This window comes from Oncorhynchus kisutch, linkage group LG5 (assembly GCF_002021735.2).
Source record: "Oncorhynchus kisutch isolate 150728-3 linkage group LG5, Okis_V2, whole genome shotgun sequence".
In the NCBI taxonomy this organism is placed as follows: Eukaryota; Metazoa; Chordata; class Actinopteri; order Salmoniformes; family Salmonidae; genus Oncorhynchus; species Oncorhynchus kisutch.
The window spans coordinates 55,342,228-55,368,142 of NC_034178.2; the positions used below are offsets into that span (position 1 = coordinate 55,342,228).

Below are 25,915 nucleotides of genomic sequence, written 5' to 3' on the forward strand. Positions count from 1 at the left end.
CGCCCAACAACAAAAAGGTAGAGATTGTATGGGACAACATGCAAACATTTTTGAGAAAGATATTTATTACAATGTAATAATATTGAGTAAATATATTTATTAGTTTCTTATCATTTGGATAAGAGATGAAAATGTAATGAATTGAAGGTTATTTGTTGATGTAAAAATGGATGAATTTACTGATTTTATAGCTGGGGTGTGGTGGAGTAGCCAGAAATTTGTGGGAGAAAATATTATGTCCCCAGATATTCTGGTGGGAAAAAAATGAAGTCTCCACTGAAAAGGTTTGAATACCACTGCATTAATAAAAAGTTTAATTGTGTGTGTGTGTGTGTGTATTTGTTCGTGTGCACACACATGCACACACACCATTGTGTCTATGACTACCTGTAGTCCCTGTACATTAGGCCAGGTAGCTGAGCAGTTCGGAGGGTCTGGTCAGGAACCCATGGGGTAGGTGTTTGTATGTGTGTACCTGCAGTCCCTGTACATTGGCCAGGTAGCTGAGCAGTTCAGAGGGTCTGGTCAGGGGTCCATGGGGTACTAGATGACCAACACTGTTCTGGCTCTTCAGAATGGTCTCGGCGGTCAGGGAGGCACCAGCGTACAGCAGCTCATTGGCGATGATGGCCGTCAAGGTGGCCTTAATATAATAATAACAATACTGTTTATTTGCATAGTGCTCATCTTGCTAATCAAAGACACCTTTACAACAAAATATTGAAGTAGTAAAAGAGAACATCACAGGACTAAAATAAACATACAAACTGTGAGGTTAAAGATAGCAGAGCTAAAATAATACCATGGCTAATTCCACTAAAACAAAGGGACACACCTTGGCAGGGTTGGCCCGGGGACCGTAGTCCTTGTTCTGGTGCCCCTGGCTAGGGCTGGCCCCTACAGCCTGGGCCACCTCAGGCACCATGAGCAGAATGCCTGCTGGGAGCTGCTGGTGGCTGAGGAAGGGCAGGCGGTAGTCCTCCTCCTTGGAACCTGAGAGATGATGGGGGGAGTCACCAGAGACATAATCATGTAAAACAGGAAGGAAGGAGAACACGGAATGAAACACCCATGTAACGTAAAAGTATCCCACTTTCCAAAATACTAAATCAGTCATCTCGCATAACACTCTGGGGGAAGTTTGTGGATTACCTCTGCTCCCCAAAAGAGACAAAAGGGTTTAAGTAGAGTAAGTAAAATGTCTCATACCAAATCCAAACAAAGTGTACTGCATAAAACAGTACATATCAAAATATGTGTAGTTTCAACCCTGCTCCTGAACCACTTACCCAGCGACTGGCTCTCTTCCACAGAGCCTGGCTCAAAGAAGGTCACTTTCCTCCCATCTCCATTTTTCTTCAGTGGAACCTTGGGTCACATGATCAACAGAAAGAATACACGGCTCAATGATCATTCAAGTCAATACAAACTATCTTTGCTATGTACTACCTGATAGATAAGCACATGAGTGGAGTCTAACTAAACCATTGGTCTGGATGGGATGCCTCTGGTGGCTCTTGGGGACCTACTGTACCTTTTCGTCCATTTTGAGCGCAGGTTTGTGGGGCTGCGGCTGAGGCACTTTGAAACCTAGAAGCTCCAGCATCTTCTCTGCTGCGTTCTTCTTCGCTACCTTCTTACTGGGGCCCAAGCCCTCCGCACACTGACCACACACCGTCACCTGGTGACCACAACCACGGGTCAGAATGAGAGAACCATAGACACTAGTGAGATGAGAGAACTAGTCTAGATAGGCATACACACTATGGCGCAAGCTCCACATTGCCCTCTGATAGGCTAGGTGTTATATTGCTCACACCTGTCCAATCCCCTCAGACTTACACAAGTGCCCTAGGCCAAGAGCAGGTAGTGGTAGGCTATGTTCCAGGACCTCCTGTCTCACCTGCATAACAAACTCCCTGCGTCTGGGCAGCCCCCTCTCTGTCAGCATGTTGTACTCTGGTTCTTTCTCTTTCTTAGCCTGCTGGATCTGAGCCAGTCTGCTGATGGGGTTCATGCCCTGGCCATATTCTGGACTGGTCTGCAGCTGGAGGGGGACGGAGGGAACAAGCACAAGATCAAACATTCCTATAAAAAAAAATCCAACCATGCAAAAGCTTTCCCCATCACCCCTCCTCTCCCTTCTGTTGCCCTTTAAGAATTAACAATGGCTTTCTTAGAAGCCCTTGTTCTTTTTTATGATGTACAGTACTTGTATTCACTGCCAGCTAGGAAGCAAATTTCCCATCTGCCCTCTATTCTCCCTGACCTCATCCCCCTGGTCCTCTCACCTTAATGATGGACTTGGTCTTCTTCTTGATGCGTGCTGGCTGCATCTTTTCCACGCAGGGGATCAGCTGGGGCAGTCTCCTCAGTTCCTCCAGCACGGCTGTAGCTGCCAGCTTCTTAGCGATCTTCTTACTCTTGCCCTCGCCCTCACCACAGAACTCCCCCACCGCCACACGCACCATGAAGCTCTTCATGTGGGGAGGACCTGCCTCCTTCAGAACCTGTGGGAAGAGGTAAGGGAAAGACAATTAGAAAAAGACTTGGAAAGGTATATCCTCAGGGGAGAGAACATAATTAGTTCCACTATATAACTGGACTGTTAGTTGAGCAAATGCAGGACCAAAGCCTACCTCAAAGTTGACAGGCATGTTCCTCTTCAGTGCGATCTCAAACACCTGGCTGATTTCTGATTTGTTGAGGTTCTCTTCAGTGTCTTCTCCATTCATCTGAAATGAAATAGTTTGTGTCAAAACATTCTATCTGACAGCTGTGTATGTTGCAGCAGAGTGGCTATAAGATGCAGCGGAATTGCTCTGTGTGGCAGAATTGAGTCAAATATGTGCCCTTCACGTTGTGAAGCAGACCGGTGTAGTGATCCATGTAGCTGGTGTTGCCCTTTGGGCAAAATACCAGAAATGTTCCCAAACTTTCATCCAACTTTTTCCAGGAATTCCAGTTGGAGTATTCCCAGAAACAGAAAGGAATAAGCAGGGACTGTTCCAACCCTAGTGTTTTCTCCCCAGTTCTGACCCCAGGCAGCTCTGACCCCAGGCAGCTCTGACCCCAGGCAGTTCTGACCCCAGGCAGTTCTGACCCCAGGCAGTTCTGACCCCAGGCAGTTCTGACCCCAGGCAGTTCTGACCCCAGGCAGTTCTGACCCCAGGCAGTTCTGACCCCAGGCAGTTCTGACCCCAGGCAGTTCTGACCTCAGGCAGCTGCTGCAGCAGTATGGGCTCCTTCTGCAGAGTCTTCAGAGCCTTGGAGGCGGCGTCGTGTTTGGCGAGCTGCCGCGTACGCCCCTTCCCATGGAACTGCTGGCCCCCGATGTTCAGCTCCATGTGGTACAGCACCGGCCCCACTGGGGGAAACGGGTAGTAGTACCTGACCACACACCGAGAAGACAGGAGATGCTCAGGTATAGCTTTTACTGACTGACTTACCTAATCATGCTGGCCTCCAATAAATGCCTGGGGTATTAATTTAAGTTTTACAATGAATACCCCCCCAGAAAAACAAATGGACGTACTGTTGCATGGAGCGTTGGTAAGGCCCCGGTGCCCTGATGTTGTAGTTGAAGCTGGGTGGTCTCATCCCGGGGTAAGGTTCTATGGGCTTGTACATAGGCTTCATCCCTAACTTCATACAGAGGGAATTCAGCTCCACCGTTTGCGTCATGCAGTCTACTGTGGTAGTACACACACAGATGAAACCGAAAACACAAACAGAACACATTAAAGAACAATAGGCACCAAAACTTTAATACACCTAGTGATCAAACTCAAACCCTATTTAATGTAGACTACTTAAAGCCACTGACTATCAATGTTTCCCTATCATGAAACTGAGCAACGTGATGACCTGTGTTGTTGCGGGTATTGTTTCTCATGCTAGGTTTGGGCATTGTGGTCTGGGCCAAGGCTGTGGCAGCTGCAGAGTGCTGGGCCTTCTTTATGCTGGTCCCCTCTGCCTCCCAGTGCTGATCCCCTAGCGATAACCTCACTGAGAAGATCTGGGAGAGTAAGGAAACAGAAGAGAGAAGTGGATAGGGATAAATCTCTGTTATAAGTATTAAAGAGCAGGAAGGTAGACATAAAAAGCACACTGATGACTGATATTTCCAGGCTTGTGTTCAGTTGTCACAAAAGGCCAGAAATGGTATGCCACTATCTGAACTTGTTCAACAAGAAACATTTGTTTTTATTTTCAGTTGCAAAACCTTTTGCTACAGTGAGTGTATCCTTATAAACACAACCTAAGTTTGCTAGTGAGTACCAGTGGCTGGGTTGTTGAGTTACCTTGGAGTGAGCTGGTCCTTGCTCACAGAGCAGCTTATACTCAGGCTGGATCTTATTGAAACGGGCTAACTCATTCACCAGACACATGGGGGTCTTCTCTTTAGGGTTTGCCATGTTAGATACTAAAAACAAACAAACAAAAACAGATAAGCCCATTGAGAGAGACACACAGACAGCTTTGACACACACTCACACACCTGTGGAGGTGGGGCTGAAGGGAGTGGCTGAGCCCAAGGGCAGGGCTGAGCTCCGGAGAGGGTGACTGGCGCTCTCAGAGGGCAGGGGACTCGAGGCACAGGGGATGCTGTACCCTGGCTGGGGCTGAGACAGCTGCTGCATGGGGCTGGCAGCAGCGCTGGACATAGGGTTACCCGGACACTGGAACATACTGGCTGGTTGGGCTCAGGTTGAGTTGAGGTGGGTGCTTTTCAGTGCAGCAGCAATAGACGTTTAGGGTTTATTCGATTTTGAGAGGAGTGACTGCAAAGCTCTCCCTGAAAAGAGGGTAACAAAGAGAATGGTATAGTGTTTGTTTTGGGGTAGCTTGTTAACTGCATTTTGAGATGCCACATTCGCATCACTACAACAATGCCCACTGTCAGTGCCTTGCACAACTGGCTTTCAGGGGCCTTTGTTGATCCAGGCCAGCAGTGACAAGACAGAGCAATTAATACGTTGCAACACCTGGACAACACCCATGCATGAAATGGTTATAAGGGTGCTGTGATTTTGCATTAGACATAAAACATGGATTGCAATACAGAGAACATTCAAACGACAATTATTTCCCTGCAATGTGGCTAACATAGTCTAACTTAATACCAAACTTGGTGAGAGAATACCAAGTTTGGAATTCCAGTTGGAAACTGTCGTTTGAAGGTTCTTTGTAAGGCGTGTTCCGCTAGCTACAACTTAGCCAACTAACGTTAGCTGTCTAGCAAGCTGGCTAACTTCGTTTCATATCACATAACTTACCTACTAACGTTAGTACCCAACTACTATAATGTATTTTTTACAAAACGGTCATTGATTAATTCTGGTTGTCTAGACAAATGCAGGTGGTTGCACGCTTGTTATAAGTACCGGTAGATAGCTATCGAACCTAGCCTAACATTAAGCTAGATATGTAAGTTAGCTAAGTTATCTAATACATTTCACACTCATGGCGTTTGTACTTTAAATGTGCTTTGAAAACATAACTACAGTATAGTTATAATTTGCAATGACACGTTTGCATCCGGCATAGCAACATCTGAAGCACTGAGCTTAAAAATGAACGATCCGACGCCGCAAGCTTAGCCATCTAACGTTAGGTAACTCCTGCAGCAAATCATGTCTGGCTAGCATTTAGCTAGCGTCTAAGAGTCGTCTAATAAACCTCACCTCGTTATCTTTCTGTTCAGTTCTTAGTTATTCCATTTGGATACGTTGCTTAAGTGTTGTATTGGTTTGTTTTTGCGCCAGTTGTGTAGGGTTTCCGTGTGATTTTGGATCAAAATGTTTCTAGTGAAGAGGTGGGGGAAAGGCAGACAAGGCAAACACTAAAGAGAATGGCCCAATCTTGGCTGTCTCTTCCGGGAAATGACATCGTTCAGCTAGGAGGATGTCTGCCTGGAAAGTGGATTATTTTGTAGCTAATGAATGAACATCAGAAATGTCATAGTATAGACATGTCTGTTAGCCACAGACAAGCACATCCATAGCTCCAATAAAGGCTCAGAAACCCTTTGAAGACTACATGTGAGTGGCCACACCTAGGCCTGAATTTTATGCGGGATATCTCCCGTTATAAACCTTGTGGTGCATGGGTGACTCAAAACAGACAACACAAATGAAACAACCATAAATGTTCTCAGCAAATGTATTTTGTCAGTGACTGACCATAAGCGGCTAAGAACATGAACTTACATTGAGAAATCACAAACATGATACAAAATAAAGAAATGACAAACCTAAGCTTATTCTGCTCTAAAAAAATATAAAAATCCATGATTGATTCACTATAAAATATTGCTTCTCTATCACCTAATTCTTCTTCCTGTGTCCATTCTACGATGAGGACAGTGAGCGTGTGACAGTGGTCGTGTACCAGGTCAACTACATTGCAGACATTTGCATTGAATCAACCAATGGTTGTGTGCATTTTATGTGGTTAGCTAATATGTTAAACACCTATCCAAGTATGTTGGAGATCTGACAGGTGTCTGCAATGTAGTCAGCTAGGAACACACAGTTGTTAAGAGGTTTCTACAAGTTGTACGCCTGACGTATGTTCAGTGAGTCTCGAAGCATCAGGTCCCGCAGGCGCCACAGTGCGTCTGCCATCGTCGTGTGGGCTCCCTTGCTCTTCAACCAATGGGAAGGGAGTCTGCTCTCCTGCTCTTTGGACAGGTGGACATCTCTCCTACGTGCTATGGAAATGTGACACTTTACCCATCACAAGTCATACCACAAACCCCAAAACTGAACAGTCCAAAAAAATGCTACAATAAATGACACCTAAGAGGACAGCTATTCAAGAGAATGTTAGAAAACATGGTATTACAGTGAGAAGGAAATTGTTGTAGTTCATTCAGTATGCTGTAGGACAGGTGCATGGAAAGAAAGGCAAACGCAGTATAGAAGAACAGCAAATTTGTGAGTAGAAATATACCTTTGAGAGATTGGTCCCACTTGCTGACAGTGTTGTTCTCTGCGTTCAGGCCCTCAATGTACTTGAGGTAGGCCTCAGAGTGGAGCACCCTCTGGGTCTTGGGCGGTGGAGCCACAAACATGGGGGTCGTGGGCTGGAGGTGGGAGGGTTGCCCTAGCTGGCCCATGCCTGGGTATGGTGGAGGGGCCTGCATCCCAGGCTGAGGGAGATACAGGAAAACAATAACTTTCCCACTGCATTTGGATAAAATATAACATATGGAACTAACGGAAATCCAATCAGGAATCATACACAACATGCAAATAGTTCCAGATGATAGAAAGTATCAGTGCAGTAGCTCATTGGTCATTGTAAGTTCGACTTTTACCTGTTGCATGTAGTGGTGGCCTCCGGGACTTCCTTGCATGCCATTCATACCAGGACCCATCATACCTATCACAACGAGTTCCCACAAAATCGTGACAAGACGGCAAGCACTGTTGTATGAGGGTAATAGTTGTTGCATGATACATTCATAGTGTAGGCTATATAACATGGTGGATGTGCATAGAATGCATGCTGGAAAATAAACGTGTGTGATCTTTACAGAAACTGGTGAGATAAAGGGTTAGCTGTAGTCATTGCTCCACGGGCATTACATGTTTGTTCATGTGTTAATTGAGGCGAGCATGGATTCTGATGTTTGAGAGAAATTAGATATGAGAGTAGATGTGTAGAGAAGTATGCGTGTAGAGAAGTAAATGACGGTGGACCCCTGTAGTGCTTGACGGACAGACAGACTGAAAAGGTAGTCAGTTGCACACGATATAGCTACGATGCAGAGCATCTTCATTTCAAACTGTCTGTCTACCAGGCAGTCAAGCAAGTACCTCTACACACTACCTTCTTTACTTTCAATGTGTTTTGTTCTGCTGCCTGCAGCTGACCAACTCTGGAGTGCACTTTATCTCCCAGCAGACAGATGTTTGGCAGCCTGAGTGGTCAGTGGGCCACCACAGCACAGCCTGCCTGTAGACCAGGTAAGCCCCTCCAGCAGGAGAGACAGACACGACTGACTGGGAGCTACTGACTGACCAGGACAGGTGTGGCCTTGGCCTGGAGTGGACGGTGGCTGGTAGGGGGTCCTTACCCGGGTGGGGCATGCCAGGGTGGTACCCAGGCATACCTGGCTGGAAGTGTTGGGGGGGCATCGAGCCCATATGGTGAGGTGGCATTGGGCCCATACCCAGCAAGCCCTCATAGGGGCCCTGCATGGGCATACCGTAGGGGGGGCCATAAGCTCCCATCATGCCTTAGGAGGAGGAGGCAGGGAACGGACAACAACATATCCATGCATAAGTGACATGCAACTGACATGCACTACACATTAATGATAAGAAAAGAAAATTCAACCAGTTAGTAGGCAAAACAAGCATGGTGTTACTGTATATATCTACATGCTGATGGAATGAAATAAAAGGTTAAATAAAACAAATACTCTTGTTCATGCAGTTGATTTGGATCATGCATTTGATGCAAAACAAATAAACTGATGGAATACTATACATTTAAATTAGTAGCAACAAACAAAAACAACCGCAGCCTATAATGAGGATGCAGTTGAAAGGCACTGGACAATTTTCAGATAGGAGAAAAAGTTGAATAAAGGTTGAATCGTTTTAGCAGTCCAGCTAAGTCCCAAGCGATCGTGCTGTCTCCCTGAATCACAAATCAACCCCTAGCCCCTATTCTATAGAAATGTATGCACATCTGTGTGCTTAGGGGCTAGTTGTGTATTTGTGTTTCACTGCCTGTCTCTGCGAGTTAGGGGTTACCTGGACCAGGCGTCATTCCCATCATGGCCCCTACTGGGGTACCTGCTCTAGGGGAAGCTTGCTGCTGGGCTGCCCTCTCCCTCTCCTGCTGCTCCACCACCCTGGCTGCCCGCTCTGGAACAAACAGTAACATGCATGCTTCGATAGATTCATAACGCTAACATTGAAGGGACATTACAGTCCAAAATCAAAGTTTGTCAGATGTTTGGCATGGGATTTGGACTACTTTCGTGACCTGAAAACAGATTATGGAGTGTAATAATGTCCCTTTAAATAATGACATTGTCACCTGGCTGGTACATACTGATTGCAGATCTCAACCAGTGCATGAATCTAATGGTGTAACTAAAAGACTCTGTATAGACACCTCAGTACTAGCATGCTTCCCTGGCCTTCCTACCTTCATACTCTACTTTCTTGGGAGCCTCCAGGTTCCTCCACTCGGTTCCCACCAGACGGCTGAGCTCCCCAAAGGAGAAATCAGGGTGGCGGGTCTTGATGACTGAACGCATCTCACTGCTGAACAGGATGTAGCCGCTCATGTTCATTTTCCTCTTGGCCCCATCCTTCTTAGACACACCCTTTACCTTGGGCGTGGACTGTGAAGGGAAACAGGGGGTAGACGGGTCAATCAACAGTAACACGTACAGTTTTAAATGAATTCAAGCTCAATTCCATAAAGAGATAGATTGAGAGGCCCTAGGTAGTGATGGTTTTGTAGGAGTGTGTGAAGAGCTTTAAGATCTAGGGGGAATGATGGTAATGGGTGTAAAATCATGGGTAGGGCTGTGTGTGATGCATGAGCGGCTGAATGGAGGGGTTATGTGGGGTTGGGTGTGTTTGATTAGAGGCAAGAGACTTGTTGGGACAAAGGTGGGTGTATGCATGGAGGTGGAAGGGTAAATCTGTTGAGGCGGGTTGTGTGTGGGCAGAAGGGTACAGCATTTGCGCAAAGGGTGTGGGTGCGTGGATGTAAGACCTGAGGAGGGGTGTAAGGCATGATGTCCAAATCGCTTGCCAGAGGGGTCTGCATGATGGGCATGGAGGGAGTCTCTGGAGCCTCGTCCTCTTCCTCCAGGTCATCCAGATCCTCATCCCCCTCATCCATGTCTGCCAGCTTCATCTCCAACTCTTCAATCTTCTTATTCAGCAGAGGAGACGGCTCCTTCTGGGGCACTATCAACTTCCTGGATATGAACCAATCAGAGAAGAGGGTTGATACCAGCCAGACAAGAAACTCACATATGCTATCAAGCTAATAAAATCTTTGGCTGCAGTTCGATTCTCTTCCCTTGTTCTCCCTGAAGAGAGCAAAGCAGCTTTCTTAGCCTGGGTGTACACCGGTCCAATCCACGAGGGGGAGTGAATTAGTTCAGTGCACACTTAAGGGGGAAATTGGAATAAACAGAATAGGGCTTTTACCTGTTCTATGTTAAAGGCCCAATCAGCAGTTGAAACTATAACAAAGCGACTCCCGACCACTGTTTCTGTAAAAATCTGAGAGATGCGGCTGGAGAAATATAGTCACTCAAATTTATAGACAAAGCTATGGATGCAAGGACGGACCATTAAAATTATAGTTGAACCATGTTGAGGCTATACATTGTTTGTTTACAAACATTGGAGTAAAAAAATGCTTATATTTTGGGTTCTGATGGGGTACGACATTTGAAATAAGCTCATAAGTTATAATCTTCAAGAATCAATGGGTACATATGATTCATGCATATTTCCTAAATGGATGTAGCAACTGCTGATTGCCCCTTTAAAATGTTCAGTATGTGTGTGGCTCCCACCTGAAGTAGTAGATCTCGTCGTCCACCACCTTAGCGTGGAGGGAGAAGCGCTTCAGGCCTTTAAACTTCTTCATTTGCTTCTCACTTTCGATGTAGCGGCTCTCACACAGCAATACGTCCTCCTCAGACACCTCAGTGGGCCGACACGACAGGTAGTCCTTAAAGGACGACACCACACATTTACCTGCAGGAGGGAAGGAAAGCGTGATGGTTAATTACAGGACCACTCCAGGGGGTGCTATATGTCAGAAACGGTTTTCAGAGACTAGTCTGGCAAAGGTTTGATAATGTAAACAGCAATAATGTGTAGATTGAGTATTTGCATGTTGAGCGTAGTGCCTTGTAAAGTGGTACGTTACCGATGACGCAGGTCATGGGACATGTCTCCTCCAGGTTGCTGAGAAACACCTCTCTCTTGTAAAACATCCTGGTGGGCTCGTGTTCAGTCTCCTCTGGGTGGATGAAGATGGGCCCGAAGAAGAACGCTGCTCCGTCACGCACCCACAGCTTCTCTATCCTGTTACAGCCCAATCAATTAAAACTATTAGCTTCCTAATTGTCACATTCACAGACCTAAACCACATTTCCATATTGAAAACACAAAGCTGACTATATATTTCTGGGACTTCTCACATCCCATCTCCCTTGCCTTCTTCTCAACTGTATGGGAGAAGTAGGTCCAAGGTGCCTCCCCTCGGACCTTGTTCTTCAATACATTTTGAGGAGGCGGCGAGAGGATGCAAGGATTCGACTAAAGAGCCTCTCACACACAATACATATGAATAGAAATACTAGGTTTGATTGAAATACCTGCCGATGCGTGGTTTAATGAGCTCATGTGACCGGATGTAGACACAGTCTCCCACCTTCAGCCACATGTTGTTGTAGTGAAGCTGGTCATAGTACGGACAGCCTGGCTCCCCTCCAGTCATCTCCACTGGCACATCCTCACGCTCCTACACATCACACAGTAGGAGAGCACACACACACTCAGTAACACCGATACAGTGTTGGTGCCGCAACAAAAATATTCAGCTTTACACCTCTAACACCTTTTACACTAAGTGTACTGTGCCGACTGATATTTTCCTTTCCCATTGTCCTTTACAGCACAGCAACTATGGTGGAAGATTAACCAGTACAGCTTGTCTCAGTTTAGTTTGGCTCAGCAATATTTAATACATTCTAATGTTTAGTGTTATTTAATATTACATCAGAGGTATTTGCCCAATGAAGTGTTGCCTTACAAGTACAGTAATTGTGGTGGACATGTCCTATAAGCAGGACAACGGCAATTCACTCTAAAATAAAGAGACCCCCTGTGCTCAGACCTCTCACCTTGTCGACGATGCTGCGGCTGCCGTTATCAGCCACGGCCAGCAGTTTCTCCTGATCACGTTTGGCATACATGGAGGCCACCCGGACAACGGGCAAAGGCACGTCCCGAGGGACAAACCTCACGGCGGCTGGGACGGCCCACAGCTTGATCTTTTTAAAGGCCTTGTTCCTGGCAGAATAACGGGACTCACAGACGTACACGTCCTCTGGTCTGACTCCCTCAGGCTGCAGCTTGAAGTAATCCTGTAGAGGAAGCACACGGATGATCAGTGTGTTGGAGGGGATCAATTTAAAGCAAGGCAATGGCTAATGTTCATCACATAATGAGAAGTTCTTTGGAATACAAGGTGATTTGTAGATCAGTGATTCTGCGCAGTAGGACTGCAATGTGGGTTGGGGGGTAAATCGATATATAATATCCCAATATGTAACTTTGACGATATAGCGTATCTTATTGACAATATTGCGCTAGTTGACTGTAACTGCATTAAAATAGGGAGTTTTAGGCACTTGTTTCAATGACTGATCAAAACTTGTTTTCCATTGGCTCTCTCGTCACCCTACAGCAGACATATGGCGAGCAATATGTTTGGAACCTTGAATCGCAATAAAAAAATAATCAGTATCAAATCGCAAACGCATTGTATCGGCACCAAAGTATCATGATAACATTGTATCGTGAGGTCCCTGGCAATTTCCTGCCCCAGTAGTCAGTGCATGTTATATTACAAATGACATTACAATTCAGCTCAAATAATGATGTTATCTAATCCAATAGATGAGCATTACATTTCAATTGAATTACATACATCTATGTCGCAGGTGTGTGTATTATCAGAACCGTTCAGATAGATACATGACCTTACCTTGACAAACATGACCATGCATTTGCCCAGTATCTTGCTGACTAGTACTTTGTTGAAGTAGTCACTCTTGAAGACCTCTTGCTGGAGGAACTTGCGTGTTGTCAGATGGAAGGTCTCACCGGGCCTGTAGAACCAACAGCCATACAGCCACTTCTCACCTACACACATGGAAAAACAGAATAACACATTACTGACAGTAAAGCAGTGTGTGTGTGCGCGTCTCAAAGTGTGTGTCGTGTTGGTTACCTGCTTCGTCCTCCCACAGGCGCTCGATGCAGACGATGTGAGGCTTGCGGTTGGCCTCGGCCAGCTGCACGTAGACACAGTCTCCCACGTGGTAGGTGCTGTTCTCAAAGCTGCAGTCCTGACTGTACATCCTCTCTGGCCCTGCACCTCCCCCAGCTGGGTCCTCAGCCTTCTCTCCCTCCTCTGGAAGCCACATAGAATATGATAATACATCAACCTCACATTATATAGGCCTCAGACTCAGTCACAATCACCTGCACTGACACACACCCGGCCCCATGCCATCACACACCTTTGTTCTCCTCCTCCCTCTTCAGTTTGTCCTCCTCCATCTCCTTGGGTAGTTTCTCTCTCTTCTCCTGCTCTACGTCACTGTGCATGTGTTTAGAGGTGTAGCTGAGAGCCGGGGAGAGGAGGATCTCACCGTTCTTACAGAGCTCATCTCTGATCTTTATAAAGAACTGCTGCAGCTCCACCGCATCCTCAAAGATCTCAGAGTCTGTCCTGTGAAGGGACAGGGCAAGGCATGCAGGGTCAAAGGTTGAGGGTTCACAGAGAAATCAGTTAGATTTAACTTGGTTCCTGGTTTGTTTCAGCTTTCTATCAATGCTGCAATCTAGAATCAGATGCATAAACTCAAAGACTCAGAAAGGTTGGAGAGCAATTAAAAGCGACAAAGGCCTTTCTAATGATGTGCAGACTACGTACCTGTGCAGGCGCCTGGCCTTCTCCAGCACCTCAAACATGTGCTCCTGGAACACGTCCAGCCTGCGGTAGCGTCCTCGCTCCACGTTGGCCCGGATCACGTCAAAGTTGAGCAAAGGCTTCTCTGGGCTGGCCGGGTCCTGTTGAGGTTAGTTCACTTAGTTTAATGGTCGTTCAGAACTTTTTATTAAAAACTCAATGACTGCTATTACAATAAACATAAGAATTTCTAAATGCTACACATCTTTGTTTAAATCTTTTTGCCTGTTAGATCACACTGAATAAGATTACAGACAGGGGGCACCTGATCCTAGATCAGCACTCCTAGCCCGATAAAATGTGAATACGGCCCCAGGTAGGGTATGGACGATCTCCTATCGCTTACCTGGGCAGGGATCTCAGCCAGTGAGTCGCTGTAACACCTCCCCTCCTCGTCTTGGTGCCCAAGCACAGACATAAACAGGTTCCTGATCAGCTCCCTGACTAGAGGCCCCACAGCAGGGGGCGAGCCACCCTCCTCCACTCCCTCCTGCAGCCTGCGGGTCTCCAGGAGCACACGGTGGAGAAGCAGAGCGTCGCGGTAGATCAGGCTCTCTGGCTCGTTGTAGGTACAGGCGTTGTTGAACATCAAGGCAAAGTCTTCCACCAGTGCATCCACGTCCTGATAACGGCCGCCCGCCATGTGGCTAGAGAAGAGGAAGAACATAAATAAAGTCCAATCTTCTTTCGGAAAAGATATGTCTTTGCTTTATTGGCTCCCAACCCCAGACACAGACACACACAGAGGTTGGAGCACAGGGCGCACTTTAGGGGATAAGTGCGGTGCTCAAGGGCACAACACCAGAAGATGGTACATCTAGGATACTGATACCAGAAACCCTTCAGTTGCTGGCTCACTCTGCACCAGATTCAAACAGGGCTAACTTACAGTTCCTGGCCCAGCTCTCTAACCTCTCAGCAACCTCACCTCTTGCTAGCCACACACAGGTTAGCCTGTAGCTTACCTGCGCAGGCGCTCCATGTCGATGGGCCTCTTGATGGTGGAGTAGTAGTCAGGCAGCTCAGCGCGGGACGGAAGGCGCAAGAAGATGGTGGAGATACGTCGCCCCCTGCCGTCTGTGTAGTTCCTCACAGCATCATACAGCTCATTGAGGCGCTGCTGCAGCGGGGTGAGGTATTTATTGGACTTCTTAGGAGACGCGCCACTCTTTCCTACAGAGAGACGATGGCGAAAAACAAGCATGTGAAAGGGACAAGTATACACAAAGTACAAAAATTTTAGAATTTTCATGTAAAATGTTATCAGAACAACAATATACATTTAGCCTTTACTCTCATTTTTAAAAATGTTTATACATATTTCAGAAGTGCTGTTAAACACCCACAGAAAAGAGTCAAACATACTTAGTTTGAGCTTAGGAGATCCCATGTTGTCAGTGCCCTCCTCAGGAGAAGCTCCTAGCTCCTTCCGCTTGTCCTTCACGATCTTCTCCAGGATGTCAGCATCATCATAAACCTCCACAGCAAAACAGGTCATTCAATCCTCCCTCCCATGTTGTAAATTTAGCCCAGGGTGTTGTTCATTAGGGCATAGCAAAACAAAATTCTGTTTCTTATTGGCCAAGTTCAGGTAATAACTCCCCGTTTTACTTTATCTAATGCCTACGGAACACTTTGTGACATGGCCCTGTGAGTGATTGGCAGTGGCCCTACCTGAGATCCCTCCTCGTTATAGTGGCGTGCGTTGCGGAACATCAGCCTCATGTCGTCCATAAGGGCCTCTTCGGTGGCGTAGCGCTCTGAGCGGATGTTATGCTCCATGGTCTTAAGATCCATGGGCTCCAGGATCACCTGGTAGAAGGGAGGAGTTAGGTTCATAGATTAGCCAATCTACAGCATCCGTATCGATACCAACATTAGGGAATCAAATGTAAAAGTAATATTTTCCATTGCTGGACCAAGATCTATGTTTCAAATAACCAAGATTCTGCTTTGATTTAAAATGTGTGGCTTTTCTCCAATGCAATAGGATGTCCAGTACTCACTATATTCTGTTAGGGGGGGAAAGAGAGAAAGAAAAAAAAGCTCTTTGTCTTAGCAGCCCTAGCAAACTAGTGGATTGTGAAAACCTGGTGTTGACTTCATGCCTACCTTGTAGTAGTCTGCGTAATCCTTCTTGGAGGGCTTCACCATGAACAGATCACAGAGCCTCCGGTTGGTCCCTGCTTCTCTGGCTTCAGTCACTGCAGCATACAGTGCCTTCATACGGTTCTTCTTCACATTCTTCTTATGGCTAAATGGCAAGAGGTGGTTATATTCAATAAATGTTTTTATAGAAAGTATGAATTTCAGCACCCCACGGAAGGGCCACAGTTATACAGGACAAAAATAGGTACAGATAAAAATGTACATTCAAAAAACTCTTAAAGTACTAACTGATGGTGACTCAATGTTGTTGCTAGCAAATCGCACGACAAGTTATCAAAACTAAACTCCACCTCGATATAAGATAACGGAGTTGGGCTGCCTGCAGGCAACTTGAATTGAGTCTAATTACCTTGGCAAAGGGTAAACTTAAAAGCAGGAGGGCAGCAGATGTAGATAAACAAAAAAAAAAGTGAGAATGAAAGCTATAGTTGGTTGACTTGGTGTGAGATGTCAACGATTGCATCTACCTAGATGTGGTAATGAAAGAATGAGAGAGAGAGCGAGGGAGGAGTGGGGGGGGGGTCCTACCTTTTCTTCTTGGTAGCACTGCCAGTTCCGGTGTCAGAGGACAGAATGCTGTCCTGATCCTCTTCATCACCTCTCCTCAACAGCTCCCTCTTCTTCATCTGCAAAACATTCATTACATTCATCACGGTCAACAATAGCGTACTCACCATTCAGTCTTTTATACACAGAAACACTACCAGAATTTACATTTCAATGTCTTGTATTCCTAGTTGCATTTCCAACTCACCAACAGAAAGAAATCCTACCAGTGTACTCTGAATGACTGTTTATTATATTCAGCCCTTTCCTAAACAATCAACAGTATAAAAGGCAGATAAGGTCCAATACCCTACTGACCAGCAGGATCTGCTGCAGCCGCAGGGCCCGTTTGAAGATGGCCGAGTTGGGCACGTTGTAGCGCTTAGCATTCTCAAACATCAGAGTGAGGTCAGAGTCCATCTGCTCCACGCTCTGGTACTCCCCGTTCTTCATCTTCTCCCTGGGACAGAGGACAAGGTCGGTCATCATTCACTGATGGGTTTTATGTATATCCAAAGTAGCAACAGGAGCTGGGCAAAAAGAAGGTCCAAAGAGTTTTGCTGATCACAAAAGAATATCACATTTGGGAGAAGCAAAACAGCGAGTGGGGACATGATCTTTTCCTCCAGGTCATCATTCAATGACGTTAGTATGTACAGTACCTATAGGACGATGTACTGTAGTAGCCTATTCCTACCTGATCTGCTGGAGGGCGATGGGCTGTTTGACCTGCTGGTAGTAGTCAGGGTATTCTTTCCTGGAGGGCACCTGGAGGAAGGGTTCAGAGAGGAGCTGTCCCTGGCTGTTCCTGCCCCCCCTCACAGCCTCATATAGCTGGAACACTGGGTTACCCATGTCCATACTGAAGCTCAGGCACTCCGCCTCAGACTCACCCTCGTCATAATGCACAGAGCCTGGAACACGATAGACAGAGGAGTGCACACAATTAGTCACATATACTTATCCCTACTGAAACAAAGCTATGAAGAGGGGTTGGTCTCAAAGATTAAACAATTCAACTCTAGTTAGTGTGTGTATGTGTTGAGACAAACTCGCCAGAGAGCAGGGCGTCCTCATCACTCTCTGAGCCGTACTGCAGAGCCAGAGTGATGGCAGAGAGACGGTCTCCTTGGGCTGATCTCCGGTTCCTGATGCGGACACTGGTCTTAGTGGGCTCAGCATGGTCGATCTCAGTCTTTCTCTGGATAAAGACCTTCTTGATGGTGTTAGCATCCTTAACATCAAATTAGGGAAAGCATTGTGATTAGTGTGCATTGTATAGCATCTACAGTACATTTGGAAAGTTGTAGACATGCAGTAAAATCTAGAGTATAACATAGCTCTACTGAAACTAGACTTTCAGCTCAATTGTACACCAGAACATATGAGAATACGGAAATGCAGCATAATATATATTATATTCAGCATAAGATAAATATACCTTAAAAACCTGAGATCCTGGTTCATTGTATGTTTTTGCATTTTTCGCCAGAAGGTCAACATCCTTGGCCATGGCGGTGACACTTTTGTAGTACCCAATCTGAAAAAGACAAATAATCAGTAGTAGTCAAAAGAAATCATGGTTAGGTTACACAGTTATCTTATATAATTACACAACGCAAGAAATTATGTCAAGTAGGCCTATATTAACTTGTTTATGTATCAATATGCTTAAATCAATTAGATGTCAATCAATTCTACACAAATCACAATGCTTCAGGAGGTGAATAGGATACTTGTATTCTCTGAGCGATGGCTCTAAGATCAATGGGCTCCTTGATAACGGCATAGTAGTCTGGGTAGTGCATTTTGGAAGGCAGCTTCTGAAAGAGCTCACTGATGACCCGTCCTGATGTGTCCGTGTATGACACCACAGCATCCAACAGCTGCTCCAAAACCTCCTTCAGGCAGCTCGGTGGAGTCTGCAGATCAGAGCATACAGGAACAATAAGCTATGATCCCAAGCACATCCACTGACTATGCAACTTGAGTTGCAAGTGTTACAAAGCTTATAAAGAATGGTTCAACTTAGCATGACAGTAGCAGTTGTAGACACATTAAAAGTGATAATGAACAGTATTAGTTTTTGCTTGGTACACGTATACGTCTGTGAACGTCTGACGTCATTTCCGGTCACAACTTGCAGGCTTGTTTTCGAGTTGCTGTGATTTTTGTTGCCAACCTGTTTTGCTACCTGACAACTTTACGGTTTTCACTTTTTAATTACCGTTCATATATTTATTAATTTTTTCCTCAACTTTTTCACTCCGGACGCTTTATCTGGACACGATTCGTCAGGACCTCCAACAGCCGAAGCTAAGTAGTAACATTAACATGATGCCTTCTAATTGCAGCCGCTGTACTCGCCTTACGGCGAGGATAGCTGTGCTGCAAGCCCAGCTTCAGACGCAATCGTTAGGCAAGGGTAATTTCAGTGTAGGAAAGGATGAAACAGCGTCTGTGGCACCAGTAAGTACAGATAGTAGTGTAAATCCCCTGGCACAGTCCCCGCAGCCGGACAACTTTCTCACGGTTTCTGGAAGGAAATGCTGTAGGAACGCTCAACCGGTGTCGCTCATTCAGCCGACAGAAACTTTCAACCGGTTTTCCCCATTAAGCAGCGGGTCGGAGTCAGAGGCCGATTCTTCTCTGGTCTCTACTCCTCCCGTTACGGGGTCTGAGACGCCGAAGCTTCCCACCATTAGCTCTGACAAATTGAAAACTCTAGTCATTGGCGACTCCATTACCCGCAGTATTAGACTTAAAGCGAATCATCCAGCGATCATACACTGTTTACCCGGGGGCAGGGCTACCGACGTTAAGGCTAATCTGAAGATGGTGCTGGCTAAAGCTAAAACTGGCGAGTGTAGAGAGTATAGAGATATTGTTATTCACGTCGGCACCAACGATGTTAGGATGAAACAGTCAGAAATCACCTTTAGCCAACATAGCTTCTGCGTGCATATCAGCTAGAAAGATGTGTCGGCATCGAGTAATTGCCCCCTCCCAGTTAGGGGGAGTGATGAGCTCTACAGCAGAGTCTCACAACTCAATCGCTGGTTGAAAACTGTTTTCTGCCCCTCCTAAAATATAGAATTTGTAGATATTTGGCCCTCTTTCTGGGACTCACCCACAAACAGTACCAAGCCTGACCTGCTGAGGAGTGACGGACTCCATCCTAGCTGGAGGGGTGCTCTCATCTTATCTACCAACATAGACAGGGCTCTAACTCCTCTAGCTCCACAATGAAATAGGGTGCAGGCCAGGCAGCAGGCTGTTAGCCAGCCTGCCAGCATAGTGGAGTCTGCCACTAGCACAGTCAGTGTAGTCAGCTCAGCTATCACCATTGAGACCGTGTCTGTGCCTCGACCTAGGTTGGGCCAAACTAAACATGGCGGTGTTCGCCTTAGCAATCTCACTAGGATAAAGACCACCTCCATTCCTGTCATTACTGAAAGATATCATGATACCTCACATCTCAAAATAGGGCTACTTAATGTTAGATCCCTTACTTCAAAGGCAATTATAGTCAATGAACTAATCACTGATCATAATCTTGATGTGATTGGCCTGACTGAAACATGGCTTAAGCCTGATGAATTTACTGTGTTAAATGAGGCCTCACCTCCTGGCTACACTAGTGACCATATCCCCCGTGCATCCCGCAAAGGCGGAGGTGTTGCTAACATTTACGATAGCAAATTTCAATTTACCAAAAAAAATGACATTTTCGTCTTTTGAGCTTCTAGTCATGAAATCTATGCAGCCTACTCAATCACTTTTTATAGCTACTGTTTACAGGCCTCCTGGGCCATATACAGCGTTTCTCACTGAGTTCCCTGAATTCCTATCGGACCTTGTAGTCATAGCAGATAATATTCTAATCTTTGGTGACTTTAATATTCACATGGAAAAGTCCACAGACCCACTCCAAAAGGCTTTCGGAGCCATCATCGACTCAGTGGGTTTTGTCCAACATGTCTCTGGACCCACTCACTGTCACAGTCATACGCTGGACCTAGTTTTGTCCCATGGAATAAATGTGGTGGATCTTAATGTTTTTCCTCATAATCCTGGACTATCGGACCACCATTTTATTACGTTTGCAATTGCAACAAATAATCTGCTTAGACCCCAACCAAGGAACATCAAAAGTCGTGCTATAAATTCACAGACAACACAAAGATTCCTTGATGCCCTTCCAGACTCCCTCTGCCTACCCAAGGACGCCAGAGGACAAAAATCAGTTAACCACCTAACTGAGGATCTCAATTTAACCTTGCGCAATACCCTAGATGCAGTTGCACCCCTAAAAACTAAAAAAAATTCTCATAAGAAACTAGCTCCCTGGTACACAGAAAATACCCGAGCTCTGAAGCAAGCTTCCAGAAAATTGGAACGGAAATGGCGCCACACCAAACTGGAAGTCTTCCGACTAGCTTGGAAGGACGGTACCGTGCAGTACCGTAGAGCCCTTACTGCTGCTCGATCATCCTATTTTTCTAACTTAATTGAGGAAAATAAGAACAATCCGAAATTCCTTTTTAATACTGTCGCAAAGCTAACTAAAAAGCAGCATTCCAAAAGAGAGGATGACTTTCACTTTAGCAGTGATAAATTCATGAACTTCTTTGAGGAAAAGATTATGATTATTAGAAAGCAAATTACGGACTCCTCTTTAAACCTGCGTATTCCTCCAAACCTCAGTTGTCCTGAGTCTGCACAACTCTGCCAGGACCTAGGATCAAGAGAGACGCTCAAGTGTTTTAGTACTATATCTCTTGACACAATGATGAAAATAATCATGGCCTCTAAACCTTCAAGCTGCATACTGGACCCTATTCCAACTAAACTACTGAAAGAGCTGCTTCCTGTGCTTGGCCCTCCTATGTTGAACATAATAAACGGCTCTCTATCCACTGGATGTGTACCAAACTCACTAAAAGTGGCAGTAATAAAGCCTCTCTTGAAAAAGCCAAACCTTGACCCAGAAAATATAAAAAACTATCGGCCTATATCGAATCTTCCATTCCTCTCAAATTTTTGAGAAGGCTGTTGCGCAGCAACTCACTGCCTTCCTGAAGACAAACAATGTATACGAAATGCTTCAGTCTGGTTTTAGACCCCATCATAGCACTGAGACGGCACTTGTGAAGGTGGTAAATGACATTTTAATGGCATCGGACCGAGGCTCTGCATCTGTCCTCGTGCTCCTAGACCTTAGTGCTGCTTTTGATACCATCGATCACCACATTCTTTTGGAGAGATTGGAAACCCAAAATGGTCTACACGGACATGTTCTGGCCTGGTTTAGATCTTATCTGTCGGAAAGATATCAGTTTGTCTCTGTGAATGGTTTGTCCTCTGACAAATCAACTGTAAATTTCGGTGTTCCTCAAGGTTCCGTTTTAGGACCACTATTGTTTTCACTATATATTTTACCTCTTGGGGATGTTATTCGAAAACATAATGTAAACTTTCACTGCTATGCGGATGACACACAGCTGTACATTTCAATGAAACATGGTGAAGCCCCAAAATTGCCCTCGCTAGAAGCATGTGTTTCAGACATAAGGAAGTGGATGGCTGCAAACTTTCTACTATTAAACTCGGACAAAACAGAGATGCTTGTTCTTGGTCCCAAGAAACAAAGAGATCTTCTGTTGAATCTGACAATTAATCTTAATGGTTGTACAGTCGTCTCAAATAAAACTGAAGGACCTCGGCGTTACTCTGGACCCTGATCTCTCTTTTGAAGAACATATCAAGACCATTTCGAGGACAGCTTTTTTCCATCTACGTAACATTGCAAAAATCAGAAACTTTCTGTCCAAAAATGATGCAGAAAAATTAATCCATGCTTTTGTTACTTCTAGGTTAGACTACTGCAATGCTCTATTTTCCGGCTACCCGGATAAAGCACTAAATAAACTTCAGTTAGTGCTAAATACGGCTGCTAGAATCCTGACTAGAACCAAAAAATTTGATCATATTACTCCAGTGCTAGCCTCTCTACACTGGCTTCCTGTCAAAGCAAGGGCTGATTTCAAGGTTTTACTGCTAACCTACAAAGCATTACATGGGCTTGCTCCTACCTATCTCTCTGATTTGGTCCTGCCGTACATACCTACACGTACGCTACGGTCACAAGACGCAGGCCTCCTAATTGTCCCTAGAATTTCTAAGAAAACAGCTGGAGGCAGGGCTTTCTCCTATAGAGCTCCATTTTTATGGAACGGTCTGCATACCCATGTCAGAGACGCAAACTCGGTCTCAACCTTTAAGTCTTTACTGAAGACTCATCTCTTCAGTGGGTCATATGATTGAGTGTAGTCTGGCCCAGGAGTGGGAAGGTGAACGGAAAGGCTCTGGAGCAACGAACCGCCCTTGCTGTCTCTGCCTGGCCTGTTCCCCTCTTTCCACTGGGATTCTCTGCCTCTAACCCTATTACAGGGGCTGAGTCACTGGCTTGCTGGGGCTCTCTCATGCCATCCCTGGAGGGGGTGCGTCACCTGAGTGGGTTGATTCACTGTTGTGGTCATCCTGTCTGGGTTGGCGCCCCCCCCTTGGGTTGTGCCGTGGCGGAGATCTTTGTGGGCTATACTCAGCCTTGTCTCAGGATGGTAGGTTGGTGGTTGAAGATATCCCTCTAGTGGTGTGGGGGCTGTGCTTTGGCAAAGTGGGTGGGGTTATATCCTTCCTGTTTGGCCCTGTCCGGGGGTGTCCTCGGATGGGGCCACAGTGTCTCCTGACCCCTCCTGTCTCAGCCTCCAGTATTTATGCTGCAGTAGTTTATGTGTCGGGGGGCTGGGGTCAGTTTGTTATATCTGGAGTACTTCTCCTGTCCTATTCGGTGTCCTGTGTGAATCTAAGTGTGTGTTCTCTAATTCTCTCTTTCTTTCTCTCTCTCAGAGGACCTGAGCCCTAGGACCATGCCCCAGGACTACCTGACATGATGACTCCTTGCTGTCCCCAGTCCACCTGGCCATGCTGCTGTTCCAGTTTCAACTTCCACCTGACTGTGCTGCTGCTCCAGTTTCAACTGTTCTGCCTTATTATTATTCGACCATGCTGGTCATTTATGAACATTTGAACATCTTGGCCATGTTCTGTTATAATCTCCACCCGGCACAGCCAGAAGAGGACTGGCCACCCCACATAGCCTGGTTCCTCTCTAGGTTTCTTCCTAGGTATTGGCCTTTCTAGGGAGTTTTTCATAGCCACCGTGCTTCTACACCTGCATTGCTTGCTGTTTGGGGTTTTAGGCTGGGTTTCTGTACAGCACTTTGAGATATCAGCTGATGTACGAAGGGCTATATAAATACATTTGATTTGATTTGATTAGGTGGTTGACCTGACACGAGATATGAGCTATCAAGATTTATTTTATATTCTATGATAGATGCACAGCAGCAAGGAAATCGAAGATCATGACAGAGGTAAAACTGATTTGTCCAGATGATCTTTGAGCTTTACCTCATCTTCAGTGGAGAGAGCAGGATTATCCAGCATGTCTTCACCATCGTCATCATCTTCATCACCATCCCCTGGCTGCACAAACTCATTCCTGATGTGAACGTAGAGTTCCCACAGCCTGCAGGCTGCCTTGTACTCTTCACTCTCAGCCTGATAAGTCAGAGATAAAACCATGACTAACCTGCAGTGTTTGAAGGATGTTTTTCCTACTAGTCAAAGAGTAACAATGTTTGTTAATAGTCAAAGTGTAATGGCACAACATACAGCATAATCAAGCCTTAAATAGATTTTCATCTCAGAGTTTCCACTGAACCTGGTGTGTGTGTGTCACCTTATAGTAGTTCTTGGCATTGTTGAACATAAGCTGGAAATCAGCAGTGAGCTGCTCCACATCTTGGTAATCCTCTGACTTGAGCTTCTGCTGGATCTTGGTCATGTCTATGGGCTGGGACACCACCTCATAGTAGTCTGGCAGGTTCCTGGAGGAGGGAGAGGCAGATAGAGAAAAAGCCTCCAGGTTACTTCTACATTAAGTGTATGGTCATTTGGCATGAAATGTTAGAAAGTGGGTTGAAATGGGGAGGGATTACTTGGACATGTCAAAAAAATAAACAGGTTAAGTTTTCTGTTGCGAATGTTTTGTTACCGTGTGCCCTGATGAAATGACCCACCCATCTCTAATGTCAAATGGTACATTACCTTCTCTTTGGTACCCTGATGAACAGCTCACAAAGCAGCCTCCCCTGGTCATCCTTGTGGTCCCTGACAGTGTTGTACAACTCATGGCACACAGCAATCTGTTTTACACAAAACATGGTCAAACAATGTGTGTCAAAGCAGGTTACAGTACACGAATCCAAGTTTAGGATACTTGGATTCACTGCATCACACGAATAAAACATGACAAACCTGCCCAAATGTCAAACAACAAGGATGTTAAGAATAACAAGCTTTAATTAAGGGGATAGTTAGTTTGGTCTGATCTCAATAATTTCATACATCAGCGCTAGAACTAAGAAAATCAACTCACAGGGTCTACCGTAGGAACATTAAAGGCTCTTCGTCTTTTTCGTCCGCTTCCAGGAGTGGAGGATGCATCGTCAAAGTCCCCTCCGCTCACACTACTGGAGGGAGAGGTGGCCCTTCTTCTTTTCGAACTCATTTGCATAACTGATGGTACCTTAATAAATAAATAAAAATATATATATATAAATAAATCACCTTTATTTAAAAAAACAAAAATAACACACCGTGTTAGCTTGGTGGCTAGGTAACGTTAACTCTGCAACTTACTGTATAATATATTATACACACGGACTAGCCCTGTAACCTTAAATAATTGTTTGTTGAGACTAACTGACATCCACGCAAATATGACCATGTTCCCTTTAAAGTTGTTAGCTAACTAACTACTTAGCTTGCTATGTAGCCCATAGTTATACGTTTATGCTCACGTTAGTTTGTTAGCTAGGTATTTCAAACGCGGGACACGGAGATCTTCGTATACTATTGGTTTATTTCGCTATCTAGCGATACTTCATTTAACTTACCCATAACAAATATAGAGCAACGGTGGTAGCAGACCGTTAGCGCGTAGCTAGCTAATGTAGCTAACTAGCTACTGTAGCTGCTAACATTCCAGCTACAAACAAAGGCGAGCGCCTAAAATGTTCGCTACACGCTCACAGAAATTCGATCAAATAACTAGCAAGCTAGTTGTAATGTTAGCTACTTTGTTAAATTAATTTAAGGCAAAGCAGGCTTACCTTAATTGTTATATATTTCCCTGAGCAAAATAATGTGTTGTACTGTATATCTAGCTAAAGTCAATTCATATGAAACGTTAGCTAGTCAAGCGCCTCCCCATGATTGCCGGAAGTGACAATATACAGCTGCGTTCGATTTGGAAAAAGTGGGAAATAGCAAAGATGAATTTCCTAGAGCTGGGGCCAATTCCAAACCT

At 45.4% G+C, this 25,915-nt stretch overlaps 2 protein-coding genes across 11 annotated transcripts in view; both read right to left on the reverse strand.

Moving 5' to 3' along the window:
* LOC109891286 (double-stranded RNA-binding protein Staufen homolog 1) overlaps positions 1-8,765 on the reverse strand; it is a 10,651-nt gene extending 1,886 nt beyond the window's left edge. The window contains exons 1-13 of one of the 5 annotated variants that reach the window (XR_004210086.1): positions 5,688-5,895; positions 4,502-4,798; positions 4,305-4,426; positions 3,868-4,018; positions 3,536-3,689; positions 3,216-3,390; positions 2,640-2,735; positions 2,292-2,510; positions 1,904-2,047; positions 1,535-1,681; positions 1,290-1,368; positions 836-993; positions 476-643 (exon numbers count right to left, since the gene is read on the reverse strand). Coding sequence is in view for 3 of the 5 variants with exons in the window: in XM_020483710.2 (XP_020339299.1) it covers positions 476-643; positions 836-993; positions 1,290-1,368; positions 1,535-1,681; positions 1,904-2,047; positions 2,292-2,510; positions 2,640-2,735; positions 3,216-3,390; positions 3,536-3,692; positions 3,868-4,018; positions 4,305-4,426; positions 4,502-4,691 (1,806 nt within the window). In the remaining 2 variants the exon portion in view is untranslated. Of the gene's footprint in view, positions 1-475; positions 644-835; positions 994-1,289; positions 1,369-1,534; positions 1,682-1,903; positions 2,048-2,291; positions 2,511-2,639; positions 2,736-3,215; positions 3,391-3,535; positions 3,693-3,867; positions 4,019-4,304; positions 6,716-6,957 lie in introns of those variants that run through there. The other 4 variants (XR_004210085.1, XM_020483710.2, XM_020483711.2 and 1 more) reach the window with 4 other exon arrangements.
* LOC109891287 (protein polybromo-1) lies at positions 6,150-25,842 on the reverse strand. Of its 6 annotated transcripts, none has more exons than XM_020483713.2 (31): positions 25,719-25,842; positions 24,983-25,132; positions 24,652-24,749; positions 24,284-24,431; positions 23,953-24,102; positions 18,213-18,398; positions 17,918-18,016; positions 17,533-17,710; positions 17,174-17,390; positions 16,795-16,936; positions 16,459-16,556; positions 15,874-16,015; positions 15,436-15,573; positions 15,127-15,238; positions 14,727-14,934; positions 14,108-14,408; positions 13,726-13,862; positions 13,310-13,521; positions 13,018-13,200; positions 12,772-12,929; positions 11,906-12,148; positions 11,378-11,523; positions 10,927-11,084; positions 10,568-10,751; positions 9,790-9,958; positions 9,172-9,370; positions 8,772-8,885; positions 8,087-8,248; positions 7,325-7,389; positions 6,958-7,156; positions 6,150-6,715 (listed from the first exon to the last, which is right to left on the reverse strand). In XM_020483713.2, the coding sequence occupies exons 2-31, from the start codon at positions 25,118-25,120 to the stop codon at positions 6,552-6,554; spliced, it is 4,848 nt and encodes a 1,615-aa protein (XP_020339302.1). In that variant the 5' UTR covers positions 25,121-25,132; positions 25,719-25,842; the 3' UTR covers positions 6,150-6,551. The 6 variants fall into 6 exon arrangements, with proteins under 6 accessions (XP_020339302.1, XP_020339303.1, XP_020339301.1 ...); XM_020483714.2 differs by having other exon boundaries at positions 8,814-8,885; positions 9,751-9,958; XM_020483712.2 differs by having other exon boundaries at positions 9,751-9,958.
* Positions 25,843-25,915: the final 73 nt, after the last annotated feature.

Excerpts from the sequence above, each read along its gene's own strand:
- LOC109891287 (XM_020483712.2), bottom strand. The coding sequence starts at position 25,120 with ATGCAAATGAGTTCGAAAAGAAGAAGGGCCACCTCTCCCTCCAGTAGT. Across the intron at positions 15,239-15,435 it reads ATAACGAGGAGGGATCTCAG|GTTTATGATGATGCTGACAT; the intron begins GTAGGGCCACTG and ends TTTGCTGTGGAG. Across the intron at positions 6,716-6,957 it reads GTGGGACCAATCTCTCAAAG|CACGTAGGAGAGATGTCCAC; the intron begins GTATATTTCTAC and ends ACATTTCCATAG.